Genomic DNA, 13,551 nt, shown 5'->3' on the forward strand with positions numbered 1-13,551 from the left:
GGGAGACACAAACATTGGAGTTCTGTGCTTATGGATGGTGAATCTGTCACAATTATTTCAGCCTTCCTCATTTTCTTTATGGGGCTTGGAAAGATATTTGCATATACTAAATTGTAGTAGGTACTTCTGACTCTGCTGCTACTTCACAGTTTGTAAACTGTCCCATCAAATACTGATTACATGACTCTCAACTGTTTGGAGCAAGTGGATCGGAGCCAAAAGCTTAATAAGACTCCAACAAAGCAAAACAAAACAAAATAGGAAGAAAAAAAAATTTTAAAGTACGATAATAGGATTTGAACAGTTCCATCTTGATATAGTTTATGCAGTTTTGTACACATGCTCTTGAGGATCTGATTGTGGATGCTTTTTGGCTGCCAGACAAGAGGATCCATTGAACTACTTGATCCTATAGAACTGTGCTTCTAATGAATATGCATGAAAGCTGTTAAAACCCTAACCAGTACTACCTCTTCAGTGAAATAACCCAAAGCCTAATTGTGATACTAAAAAACCCACCCTTCCTGCTCTTTGTAAGTAAGCCTTAAATATTGTGCACCACTTTAAACTGACTTTTCAGCAGGTATAGAGGTGAGTTAGATAAGTATATTAAAGTTCCTTTTTAATAAAGTAAATCTGTGTGTAGCTGTATGGTAAAACAGTGGTGTTACCCTTCAGTGCTGAAAATTAAGATACTTGAAAAGTTTATCTTGCCTCTGAAGTACAGAGCCAACACTACCAGTGAACTCAATCTCTATAGATTTTTGTAGAGAAAGGACTGAATTTGTTAATCTGCTGATAGCTAATGCATGTATTATCTCATACCCTGTTATCTGTGACTGATTTCTGCTATTGTCACCAGGTTTTCATGCTCCAACCATGTCCTGGCCAGTGGCAGGGACACTTATGATTGAACCTACAGAGTCTGAAGACAAAGCAGAGCTGGACAGATTTTGTGATGCCATGATCAGTATTCGGCAGGAAATTGCTGAAATAGAGGAGGGCAGGATGGACCCCCAAATTAACCCACTAAAGGTAAGATGGCATGTAGAGCAAGGTACCAGCATCAGTCTAACCCTTGAGTCTGCAGATGCCCATTCCTGGTCTTTCAGTACTCTCAAAAGTAATGGGGCACAACAGTGAGCACAAGACTTTCTTGAGAAAACTTTAACATTTTCAAAATTTGAATTTTGACTTTTTCAAGTGAGAAGTCTTGCTGACAGAGCAGAAGAAAGTTATTTCCACAAGCACTTAATTTATATTTCAAGGCCATCTCAAAGTAACAAAGGAGAGATGCTTATTTCACTGTCTGAAGATGGAAAGTGGAATGACTTTAACATTAATAATAAAATAAAGATTGAATTATTTTAGCAATGCAGCACAGAACCAGTATCAGCTCAAGTTCTGTTCAACTCTTTTAATGCTATACTGACTTTTAAGTTTAGTGAAAAGCCAAAAGCATATTCAAGCCTTGGGTAGCATCTTTAGGCAAACTGGAAAAAAATCCAAATACTGATTTGCCTCCTGGTTTAAATCTGCCTTTTTCCTCCCCAGATAAACAGTGTTCTCTAGACAGTAATTATTTATATGTGGTAATGGAAACTTGAAGAAGGCTTCACACTGATTTGTTCAACAGAAATCAGTAATTTCTTGTTCTCAACATGTCTTGTTCCTTGTAGATGTCACCACATACTCTGAACTGTGTCACTTCTTCCAAGTGGGATCGTCCCTACTCCAGAGAAGTGGCAGCATTCCCACTGGTGAGTACATAATGGGAACTTTCTGGTGTGGTAATATATAAATATGCTTTGTGCTCTGTAGTTTCTTAGTCAGTTGGAGATGAAGTAATGTGGTACGAATGAAAACTTCAGAGCCATTATATTGTTGCTCAGTTTTTAAGCGTGTGAGCTCTCTCTACCACAGTTTCATTAGTTTAGCTTTTAAAGACAAGGAAAGAAGTGCTCAAAAAAAAAAAAAGTCTCTACACATTGGTGCAGACCTGAATTTCTAAATCCTAGCACTTCAACACTGAATATTCATTCCTATTGGAAACAACCTGTTTAGTTCTGACAAACTGCACCAAGGGCTCCCAAAACAGAGTCCCACATGCTGACATTCAAAGCTTTGCTCAAAAGAACTTGCATAAGGTGTGACTAGGTTCTCCAAAGTCAGCATGGGGAAAGTGACACCAATGTGGACCTGCTACAAATAAAGGTCAGATTCGAGCTGGACTCTGATATCAAACTTCTTAATTGCTTTTGCAGTCATAGCAGCTAAATGTACGTGTGACCAACCTTTCTGCTTGGAAACTTAATTGCAAGTATTTTAGTGATATGTACTGTTTCAAAGAGTAAGAATTCAACTACACCACCATTCCACTTTCCTTAAAGTATGATACTTTAACTAGATTGAACAGCACAATTCAATTTTCTTTTCCTCTGCTTTTTCTTCATTCCTATGTGTAAGCCAGTTGTTCAAAGCATAATAAAGTTTTCTTTCATCTTGTGAAAACTGCTTCTTTGCAAGCATGTGTTAGAGGACATGACCAGACTTTTTTAAAATCTAAGCATTCTTTTAACTGTGACTTCTATTACGCATGCTTGTTAACTTTCAGGCTCTGAAAACAGACTTGAAGGATGACTTCACCCAAAAAATCCACTTTCACAGCCCTTGTAATTCTTCAGGCTCCTAATGTCTGTCATAATTTTGTAGCTTTATCTGGTGGAAAAATTAAGATGGTTGGATTCTTTTATCTCTCTTAGCCATTTGTGAAGCCTGAAAGCAAGTTTTGGCCCACAATTGCTCGCATTGATGACATATATGGAGATCAACATCTGGTTTGTACCTGCCCACCGATGGAAGCCTATGAATCTCCATTTTCTGAACAGAAGAGAGCATCTTCCTAAGATTGCTTCGAGCTACCTACATTTTTGACTCCATCAGAATGGCCCTTTCCTGATTTCCTGGGGATATTTATATTGTGTATATTTTGAATAGTCACCATGTTTGTTCATTGAACACTGCTCAGTTAAAATGTAAATACAATCAGTATGTTAGGTGTAAACAAAATGTGATTGTTCCACAGCAGTTGGTGTTGGAAGTTGCCTTGATTTATCATTTTGTCTGTTTTAACAATTAACACCCAGCTTGCAAGGTGGCATGGGAGATACAGTTAAAAAAGTAGAAAAGATGCAGATACATAAGGCGATACTAATAAATATCAACTGCAGGATTAATTGTTTACATTTTGTAAAAAAATGATGAAGTAGATTTTTTAATTTACTTCACATATTACCACTAACTAGCATTGCTAGTATTAATATTTCATACTGATTTTTTTACCTATCAGTGTTAGTAGTCTAATAAAATTGGTCAGAATTTTAATTGTTGTCATGTTTTGGATTTAAACTTTTCAGCTGTATTTTTTCAAGAGACAGTATGAAATTATGAAACTTAAGCTCTGATTTCTGACAATTGCCACAGCAGCAATAAATTTACACAAAGGAAAATACTGTCAGAGATTAATATGTAAATAAATCTCTGGTTTTTTTTAAATGAGCCAAAATAATTAATTTTACCAAGCAGTAACAAACTTAATCTGGTTCAGCATCACATCATTTTTTTCTTAGTAGGTTCCATCTAATTCTCTCTTATTCTGGAGAAGGTATAAAAGACCATGAAGGCATAAAAGACTGTGAACTGCTTAGTATTACTTGAATCTTGGGTAAAAAAGTGTTCTCTTTCCACAGTTTCTCGAGTCACTCTCTGGCACTTTTTTATACAAAGCCCTCAGTTTGCCCTACTTTATCTACAGCTTGTGTAAAAACTGATTCACAGTTTAAGCTCCAAGAGATTAAGGAGACCAGAGCCCTCCTGCAACACACAGTGCTACATTAAATCATTCAGTAACCAAAGCTTACACCTTAAACAGGAGCCTTTTCCAGCATGTTCCAGATCAAATTTACATAAAACTAATCCTCTCACAAGTTACACAGTCAGATCTCTGTGCTATGAGCACATTTGAAAGGAACCTGCCCAGATATATGCAGAGCTGTCTGATGTACATAAACACCCCTGAAAAGACCAACTCATTCAGCCACTCAAAGCACAATTTTGGTGAATTAGGACACAGGCACTCAGCAACACTGGGACCACAGAAAAGGACCATACAGTTCTGCACCTTACAACCACCCACTACTCAACCACTTCTTGAAGATCTACATGCACACTCAGCCTGGGAACTCTGAAGTGACACAAATGAGGCTGCTGTTTACAGCAATATTTTACGTACTGTAAATTTTGTGTCTTTTACAGTGAAAGTTTTGGGACTGCAACTTTTTCATTACCTACCTTATGACTTCATGAGGTGAAAGTTTTGGGACTGCAACTTTTTCATTACCTACCTTATGACTTCATGAGGGGCTTTACACAAAGAGACTACAGATGATAGGAGACAGGAATGGCTTTCACGGAAGGAAAGTCAAGCCAGATACCAGTGTTTATGTGAATAGCTGCACCTACATGCTAAATCACCTTAATACATAGTGAAGAAAATCAGATTTTATTTACTCTAGCATTCACAAACTATTGGAAAGGTTATCTTTCAGTAGCTATTGATATAGTACTAAGGATGCAAAATATCATGAAAAGCCACGGCAAATTTATAATGTGAGGAAAGGACAGTCTTTCTCTGTTGCCAGTCTAATTTCCCAGTCTTGACAAGCTGCTTTAATGTTTGCTAAAACCAGTTTCACGTTTGATTATGTCACTGAAAAAATACATTAAAAATTGGTTCACAAATTTTTGTATAAAGCAGATAACTTCCCATTGTTGATCTCAAACTGACAAAGTTTAGCTTGTGAATTAATTGGTAAAATCTATCCAGTGGAAAACAAAGCATTAAAATATTTTACAGTACTCAAGTTGGCTGTTACAAAGGTGAAATCACATCACTCTCTCCAGAAATACTGAGCTACCTGTAGCACTGTGGGCCACAGGCTGTCACTGCAACCTCAGTGCCTGCAGAGGGAATCTGACTCATGCACCTCACCAACCACTGTGCAGGAATGTCACAGCTCCCACTCTGGGAAATGGACAGAGCACTGCTACAGACTGTGAGCGAATTCATGGGTATCTATGTTACCACTGGATCTTGGTTTGGAGTTCAGCCTTTTTTAAAATTAAGTGTTGTTTTCATTGAGAAATGAGTGAAGGAATATAAAGCCTCACACCTGTAAAATAAGGCCACCTAAGGAAAGCATTTAGTAATCTGAAAAATAAATTCTGTAAAAATCTCATGACTTAATTAAGTGGATAATAGTAAAAACAAAATTAGCAAATTTTCTGAATCATAAAATATTTAATAAGGTATATTTTGGGGGGGATATATTGTATATAAAATTTCAGATCACAATATGAAGCGATTTGAACCTTCTCCAAGCTAGCACTGCCTTTAATGCTGTGTAGATGTATTGTCACTGATACAAGACCTACTAAAAGCATACAGTTTAACTAATACAGAAGTGGCTTTTTTTATATGAACTATTTTTTACACAATTAGAGTGTCTTGAATACCCTCTTTAAGTGCAAAAAACACAGATCACTTTACACTAATGCAGCAACAATGCATTCATATTGTTCTCATTAGTCATTAGTAGTCAACTTGCATAAGATACAAGAAAAGCACAATGAAGCTCACAAAAATAGACTAAAAATCAGCCCGTTCTTGCAAAAAAATACAGCATAATAGAAGAAAAAGACAAAAAAGGGATTATGCACACCACAGAATTTACTGTTTAATCCAAATGGCTTAAGTGCTGAATCTATTTCTTTTTCCTGGTTTTTTGTGGGTTTTTCTTTTGGTTTGGTTTTTCTTGGGTTTCATTATTGGGTTCTTTTTTCTTTGTAAATCAAACCACATGGACCAGGCACAACTAATATTCAGGAGGCAGTGTGTAGCTAAAAACATCACTAACTATTTTTTATCCCCAACATTGTTTCATTGTTTGACACAATTTACTTTCCTCTGTCCTGAGGTAGTCACAAAAAACAAATCATAAATTAAGCATCAGCTAGGCCAGTAAGAGCTGAGGCTTTTCTATTTTTTTTTTTTTTTCCTTCTTTAAAAACTGTTAGTTAACTGGCCAAAACTACCCTTGATGTTAAAATACAGCTGAGAATTAGAGTTCTCAAAACACCAAGAGATGGCTATGAAGGAAGAGGGTTAGGTGCTTCAAAAAGTGACAGTATATTGAGTCCCATCAAGGTGGCTGGTCCACTGCTGAATTTCCCATGTTTATTCCCCTTTACTGTCTAGAAAGTCACTGGGAGAAGTACAGAAGGGACTGAGCACATCATCGTCCTTTACTGTAACCTGGAAAGAACTGGTCCAGTAGTGCCTGCAGGATCTTGTTGGGAGTCATGGTGTAGCCCTTCCCCAAGTCATAGCGGCAGGCAGGGCAGGTGAACACTTCGGCTCTGAAGGAGCGCTGTAAACAACTCTAGGACACAAAAAGACAGAGAAGTAAATTGCGACAACTTCCTCATAGACTGACAGCTTAACCAGTGAAAAGTGAGGAATCACTATAAGATCTGCTTATAAGATCTGCTTACAATCTGCTGTACTACCAGAAAAAAAAAGTCTTTGCCAAGCCCTCTGGTGCCTGACTCCGCCCCTGACTAAAATGTCCTAGCCAAGGAACTCTTCTCCGTGCTTGGGAGGAACTAAATCACTAGTGAGGTTTCCCCTTCTTTTTCACTAATGCCTTCCTGTAAGTCACAGCCAATCCTTAGCCTCCTTACAGCTTCACAGATTGCTATACTTTTCCAGACCTTCATATCCAGAGGAAAATGACTATACCACATATACTGTTTATGTAGCAATCTCCATCTAACTCATCAAAATAGAGCCAGTTTAACCGTACAGATATATGTAGAATAATACAATCTGTAACACATTAGCATCTGTGCTATCATCCTTACTACATTACTGCAGATTGATTAAAAATTTTTAGGGCAGGGCAGATCTCCATCTAAACAGCAACAGCAGCTTACTATCAAACTTCCTTACAACTTTAACTGGATATTATACTGTATTCTCAAATATGTACTGATCTCTTCAAATACTGTGCTTTCTGAGTTTGTTGCCATTCAGTTTTCTCTTTCTTTTTTTCATGGTTTTTCAATTTCTACAATTCTAAATTTTACCTCCACAACATTTCTTGTGTTTTTCAAAGAGACATAATTGTTCCATGTGTGCAGGCCACACATAACAACATCCCGATTTTTACTGGAGTGGTATCTTCTTAAACAGCAATGTTGCATTACCAAATACTGTACTAGGATGATAATAGTTTGAGTCCTTTTACAGCCTTGGGCAGAAATACTATGTATGGCAGGCACCATTCAAATATGCACAATTCAGTGTATGATTCTGTACATACCAGTGCTACAAAATTAACTCTAGTCCAGATTTGATTCCACGCTTCTTGGGCTTATCTCCAACTGATCAAGATTTTGAGACACACAAGTAATGCACTGATATTCATGGTGTCCTACCAAACATGAGCAATGCCAAGATTAACAGGATAATATAACTTTCTCTGAATTAGCCCAAATAAGTTTCTAGAGTACTTATCCTCCACCCTTTCACAACTTTTAATAAAGCATTATAAAATTATAAAATCTGGTATTATTTCTTGTAAAATTATGTAAAATTAAATCACATTATTGTGTTATTGTGCCAAAATCTAACCAGGGGAACTAACCAAACCCTAGCGCACCTCCAGTGACCAAAAAGGCATGACCACAATGGTAAACCTCACTCATTGTCTATCAGAAACTATATGGCATGTACTTCCACTCCTTATTACACAAAATTAAGGTTTGCTACACAGCAAACACTGAATGGAAACTTGTTGTCTGTTTTTGCTCAGAATGTTATACAATTATTATTGTCTTTCTAAAATGCATATGGCTTTGGTGACCGGTGTCTCAGAGTCAAGAAAACAGCCCAGAGCAAGGCAGTTCATTCTTACTTTACAGACGTTGTGGAGGCACTCTGTTGTCACTGGCTGGTAAACCAACTCCTGGCAGCAGACACACATAAAGGATTGTTCCAGTTTCTTCAGAAAATTCTTATGTAGGGCACAGGAATAAAAGAGACAAACTCTATTACAGTTCTCACAAATGCCACTTACTACATAAAGATTATGTACTTCCAGAAGTTTTTAAGTCCGTCACATCTCTGAGCACAGCTTTCTAGAAGTTATCAGGAAGTAGGTCTTTAATGGCTTTATTTCCTTGCTCTTCTACAAATTGCAGAACCATATAATCAGAGAATGGTTTGGGTTGGAAAGGACCTTAAACTACACCTGTTTCAACCCCCATGCCATGGGCAGGGAATATTCCACTAGACCAGGTTGCTCATGGCCCCATCCAGCCTGGCCTTGAGCACTTTGAGGGATGGGGCATATGTTTCTGCGGAACCTGTCATAAAATTATTTTCTGTCTAAACAAAACCTAGTGACTAAAACCATCTTTCTTCATGTCTGATTTCTGACATTAGCACAACATAAAAATACATTTATTATATCAGAGAAAAAACATGCTTGCTTCAAGAATGAAAGTAAATAAAAATGCACTTTTAACTTCAGGATGGTTCTTGAGCAAGAAAGGTCTCTATTGCTGAGGCATTAGCCCATCTCTCAAGAGCAAATTGCACAAACTAGATATTTTCTTGAAACAGAAGTCTTACAAATAAAACTGATGCTAGACAGTCTATATTTAGCAAAAGTTCAACAAACAAAGGAGGTTTTAAGAGGGACTCAAGATTTCTCCTAACAATATAAAGAAAATGCAAAGAATAAAAATTACGCATGCAACAAACATACTGGTCCTTCCTTAAGAGAAGCAAGTACTTCATCCCACAGCTTCTGGTTCATGCAGTCTTCTCTGATCAGCCATTGCTGCTCTTGGGTCAGCTGGAAAGCTTCTCCTTTCCCTCCATCTCCCATCCTCATGGCTTTGGGTGTATTTGTAGGCTCCTCTGTACCTGCTTAAGATGGTGACCATCAGACCCAGTAACAGCAGTGTTAGTCTGAACTAATAGAAGGGAAAGACAAAACTATTTCTAGAAGGAAAAATGGATTAATATGGATTACATGCAAGAAATGCAGCAAGCAAATTCCTACTCCAACTCATACTATACATCATTGTTTTGGATTGCAGCAAAGAGTTGCACAGAAGAATTTTCATTTTTTTGCAGAGCTTGAGAGCAAAAAACACAGTAGGAGCAGTAAAAAGAATTAGGACCCCTACACTACCACTTGATTAAAGACCATGTGCTTATGAATTTCCATAAGTATTCCAAACTGCATGGTGAGTTTAGTGTAGGCCAAATGCCAGTGCACCCACTAGAATATACTTATTTATTTCTTGCTGTGAGACAGGATTAGGAGGAAGGCAAATTAGGGTCAAAACTTGAAAAAGGTATGAAGAAAAGTTTATTAACAGTAACTAAAAGAAAGAATAATAAGAATTAGAATAAAACCTTTAGAACACTTCTTCTCTCCCTACAACTTTTTTTCTTACAACGTACAGAAATAATTCAGTCAGTTAATCTAGAAGACTTTATTTTGTCTACTTTGGGAGAGGAGCTCTTCTTGTTAATTTATGGAGACTTCTTTATAAGAAAACTGTTCTCTTCTGGCTTTTAATTTTTACAAATAGCAGTTGCCTGGAAAATCTGTAATCATGAAGTCCCTCCCATTTTTACAGCTTTTCCCAAAACTGTATTTATGGGCAATGTTAATTTATGGGGTATGATTTTAAAGATGAGCTGTTTAAGAGCAAAGGTTTTCTTTATCTTTCTCTATCTTAATTCCTGGGAACAGAGGTCTTCTTCTTCTCTCCCTCGGAGCACAGGGTCATTATCGCTTTTCTCTTTCTTTTTGTTTAAACTTCTCATGGGACTACAGCTATTTAAACATCTGCTTACTTTAGCATGGAGGCTTTTGTTAGCTATCTACAATTTGAACAATTCATCTCCTCATATTTTTTGATGGGTTATAGGGAAAAAAGAGTCTAATGTATCAATTATATCTTCTTCATAGCCTTATAAGATGATTTTAGCCTAGAATTAAGGCACCTATTTAAATCCCTCCCATCGGGGACTTGACTTCTTTTTACTGACTTTCATGTTTGATGTTGTTCTCTCTTCAATCGTTCCTTTTCTTTCACGAGAGAGAGAGAGAATTGATGTTTGTAGGTTTTATTTGCGTACACAAACCGGCGCCCAGGGCCTGCAGATTGTTATGTGATTTCTGCTGGGCGGTGCTAGAGTTGTTTGTGGTAAGGCTTTCTTCAGCGGCCGTACTTGCTGGGGGAGCCGCTAGGATTTTAGCAGCTAGCTGGGGGCCGATGGCTTCCCCTCCTCCCGCCTGGTGGTTGTGGACGAACTTTAATGGTAGTAGAATCTGGGCCGGACTGGCGTGGCCCAGAGCCGCTCTCGGGGCCCGGGCTGGCGGGGGCAGGGTTCCGTAGCGGCAAGAGGCCAACACGGCAGCAGCGGCCCGGCCCCGCGGCCTCCCCTCCCCGTGCCTGGCGGCTGACCGGGCCCGGGGGCGCCCCGGGAAGGGCTCCCCTGCTCCCCGGCTGGGGCCGCCCTGCCCGGCCCGGCCTGGCCCGGCCCGGCCCGGCCCGGCCGAGACAGGGCCGGACTGGCTGTGTTACTTGTTTGCCGGAAGGGAAAGAGACCCTCCTGGGCTTTTTCGTCTTGTTCTAACATGTGTCTTCACAGCGGCGTGTACAGTTTTCTTAGTGGTTCAACAGATTGTTAATTTTCACGGCTAATTACTGATTGGTCTTTTTTGTCAGAGACGGAGGAAACTGCTAGCAGCTTCTCTCAGAAAGTCCCTTCCGTGAGTGCCTCCAATATAAAACCACTACAAACTGCTTTAGACTTCCACGAAGATTTCATGGCTTAGTTCATAGCAATTGTAACGTGACAGACTTTGCTGACAAATGCTAAAGAAGTAAAAAAAATACCATCATCAATTGTCCTTTTCTGGTTTCCATTACTTTGGCTGCTTGGCTCCTGTTTCACAGTTTGCTTTTTAACCTTATCTTTCTTCTCCTTACTAGCCATGGCTTCCAAATAACCTTCTGGATACTAAAATTAAAAAGCATAGATTTAAAACAAGAATCACAGACATACAGGAATAACCAAATACCAAAAAGAATAACTTCTAATAGAGTTTAGATCCCTATGACTACGTAGTAAAATAATTACACAATAATTTTAAAATCTTATATGATAGAGAAAACATTTAAATTAGTACCTATCATGAAGAAAGCACAGTCAAGTCAAAGAACGTAATCCTCAGCTGTATTAAACAGTATATCTGTACCTGTGTGTTTACAAACTATATAAATTGGGGAGATGATGGTATGCTGTAAAATGCAATGTATCATTGCATTGCCAAGAATATATATTAATTCTTTCCTTTTTTCCATCTTTCATGGATTCTGCAATGCCAAAATTTTCATGGCTCAGCCTATATCTGTGCTTAAAATGCACTATTTATACAAACTACTCAGTCACATGACAAAAATACTTAAAAATGCACCGTTTTTTTTGGTTTCTCAGACAGACTAGTCATCTGTAGAAAAATTTGTTCCTGCCTAAGAATCACAAAACTGGACACAAATTCTGATTTTCCAATCCATATAGACAAACCAATTTACTGCTAGGGGAGAAAGCTTCATTTGCAGTTCCATCTGCTGTGTCACTATTACAGGATTCTGTCAATTTCCTTATAATCAATCTGTACTGGTTTTTAGTATCAAAAGCTGCCACAGTGAAGTACAAAGAAAAAAGGGAGCTTTAATTTAACTGATTTCGTTCTCAGGATTTTGTTTACTAGAACTAAGAATAAAAACAACTGTCGAGTCCTGATGCAAACCTGTACGCTTAGACCGAGCTTTTTTGACCGCTCCATTCCTTCTGAAGTCCAAGGTGCAGGCTCAACATCATCTCTCCTCAGAAGATAGCGCCAAACTAAAAATCCACATTTTCCAATTTCTGGCCAGTATTTCACCACCTAAAGAACAGTACAAAATTACTGATATTATTTTTATCACAAGTCAAACATATGCACATTGTCATACTTTAATTGTTCAAGAAGAAATGACAAGACTGATTTATATATTATTATTATTATTATATACAAAAGTTCTTTCCTCAGCTGTGAAATTTTTGTATTTCTTATAAATACAGTAGTCTTAAAAGGCACACTCCTTTGTTTCAGAAACTAAGAAGTCTTTAAATAAACAAAAGGCTAGGATACAGCTGGAAGGACTGAAGAAATAATGAAATTATCCGATTTCAGGGATGAATTTAACTCAATAAGCACACACAAAGCAATTTACATATTCAATCTTAGGCATCCTATTACAGATTATGTTCTATTATCACCGTTTTGAGTAATTTCATTTTGTTTCACTTTGCAGAGCAAACTAAAGCTAAAAAGCTCTAGTGAAGAAAAAAGGAACTGTTTCTTTCAAGTAATAATGAAAATTTTGCAGACTAACACATATGAGGCTTTTAAAAACAGAATACAAGAAATTTTATGTTGTAGAGATCAGAGTACCTTGTAAATGCCATCATATCTGTTGCCTTCCTCTGGGGCATATTTGCTGATCCGCCGTCCTTTTGAACTGCGTACCACCCTAACTGGCTTACCAGCTCTCCAATTCTTTGACTCTGCTCCATTTTTGTCATCCAGTGGGGCATCACAGTTAAGGGCCAGTGCCCTAGAAAGACATTTAAATTCTTCATAAGCTAGATTGCTTCACCCAGCAGAGTTTTGAGAGTTAACATAATTAAGTCATATGTGTTTCCCTTGTCTAATTTTGCTTTATCAAGCAGCATAGACCTTTCAGTATGTTGTTTAGCAGAATTGATGAAAAAAAAATGAGATCCACACTGAAATGAATGACAAGAAAAAAAGATGGGAACACTAAATATGTTGTCTAGGTTCCAGTGAAAACTCATGTGAAATTGCTAGAAAACAAACCAATCCTTTCAGACTTAGTATTCTTAATTTTTAAAATTAATCCCTTCCTAAATAGAATTGATGAAATTAAAATTATAATAAAAGGCAAGCTTTCTGTGCTGCTATTCCTGATCAACAGATTTTAAGGCTCTTTAACTGTGCACACAAAAGTAATGAATATGATGAAAAACATACGGAGCAAAAAGTACATAATAACCGTTCAAAAAAGCTCTAAATACCATACCTCTCTCCCATGATACATAAAATACCTCAGAGAAGAACTAAGAATCATAGTAGCCAATTAGACCTTTAATTAGCTTTAATTAAAAGCTTTAATTTACCCATAGAGACCCTTTTCTAGAAACCTGGAGCAAGAGAGTATGACCAAGCTGCTATAAGAAACAGTATTTCTACTACCACAGCCTGACTTGAAGGGATTGAAAACCCTTCAAAACGTGTGTGTCAGCCACAACACAAATGATGGATCTCAAAACAG

At 37.7% G+C, this 13,551-nt stretch overlaps 2 protein-coding genes across 3 annotated transcripts in view; one reads left to right on the top strand and one right to left on the bottom strand.

Moving 5' to 3' along the window:
- GLDC (glycine decarboxylase) overlaps positions 1-3,384 on the top strand; it is a 38,916-nt gene extending 35,532 nt beyond the window's left edge. Inside the window, exons 23-25 of the mRNA XM_071425059.1 lie at positions 863-1,035; positions 1,680-1,760; positions 2,763-3,384. Of these exons, the coding sequence (XP_071281160.1) occupies positions 863-1,035; positions 1,680-1,760; positions 2,763-2,906 (398 nt within the window). The 3' untranslated portion in view covers positions 2,907-3,384. The remainder of the gene's footprint in view (positions 1-862; positions 1,036-1,679; positions 1,761-2,762) is intronic.
- Positions 3,385-5,339: 1,955 nt separating this feature from the next.
- The window catches only part of UHRF2 (ubiquitin like with PHD and ring finger domains 2), an 81,633-nt gene continuing 73,421 nt past the window's right edge, over positions 5,340-13,551 (bottom strand). Inside the window, exons 11-16 of one of the 2 annotated variants that reach the window (XM_071425061.1) lie at positions 12,651-12,813; positions 11,964-12,101; positions 11,047-11,170; positions 8,892-9,052; positions 8,037-8,135; positions 5,340-6,500 (exon numbers count right to left, since the gene is read on the bottom strand). In XM_071425061.1, the coding sequence (XP_071281162.1) occupies positions 6,354-6,500; positions 8,037-8,135; positions 8,892-9,052; positions 11,047-11,170; positions 11,964-12,101; positions 12,651-12,813 (832 nt within the window). In that variant the 3' untranslated portion in view covers positions 5,340-6,353. Of the gene's footprint in view, positions 6,501-8,036; positions 8,136-8,891; positions 9,056-11,046; positions 11,171-11,963; positions 12,102-12,650; positions 12,814-13,551 lie in introns of both variants that reach the window. The other variant, XM_071425060.1, reaches the window with a different exon arrangement.

Source organism: Agelaius tricolor, unplaced genomic scaffold (genome assembly GCF_023055355.1).
Source record: "Agelaius tricolor isolate 1412-34295 unplaced genomic scaffold, bAgeTri1.0.p SCAF_4, whole genome shotgun sequence".
NCBI lineage: Eukaryota > Metazoa > Chordata > Aves > Passeriformes > Icteridae > Agelaius > Agelaius tricolor.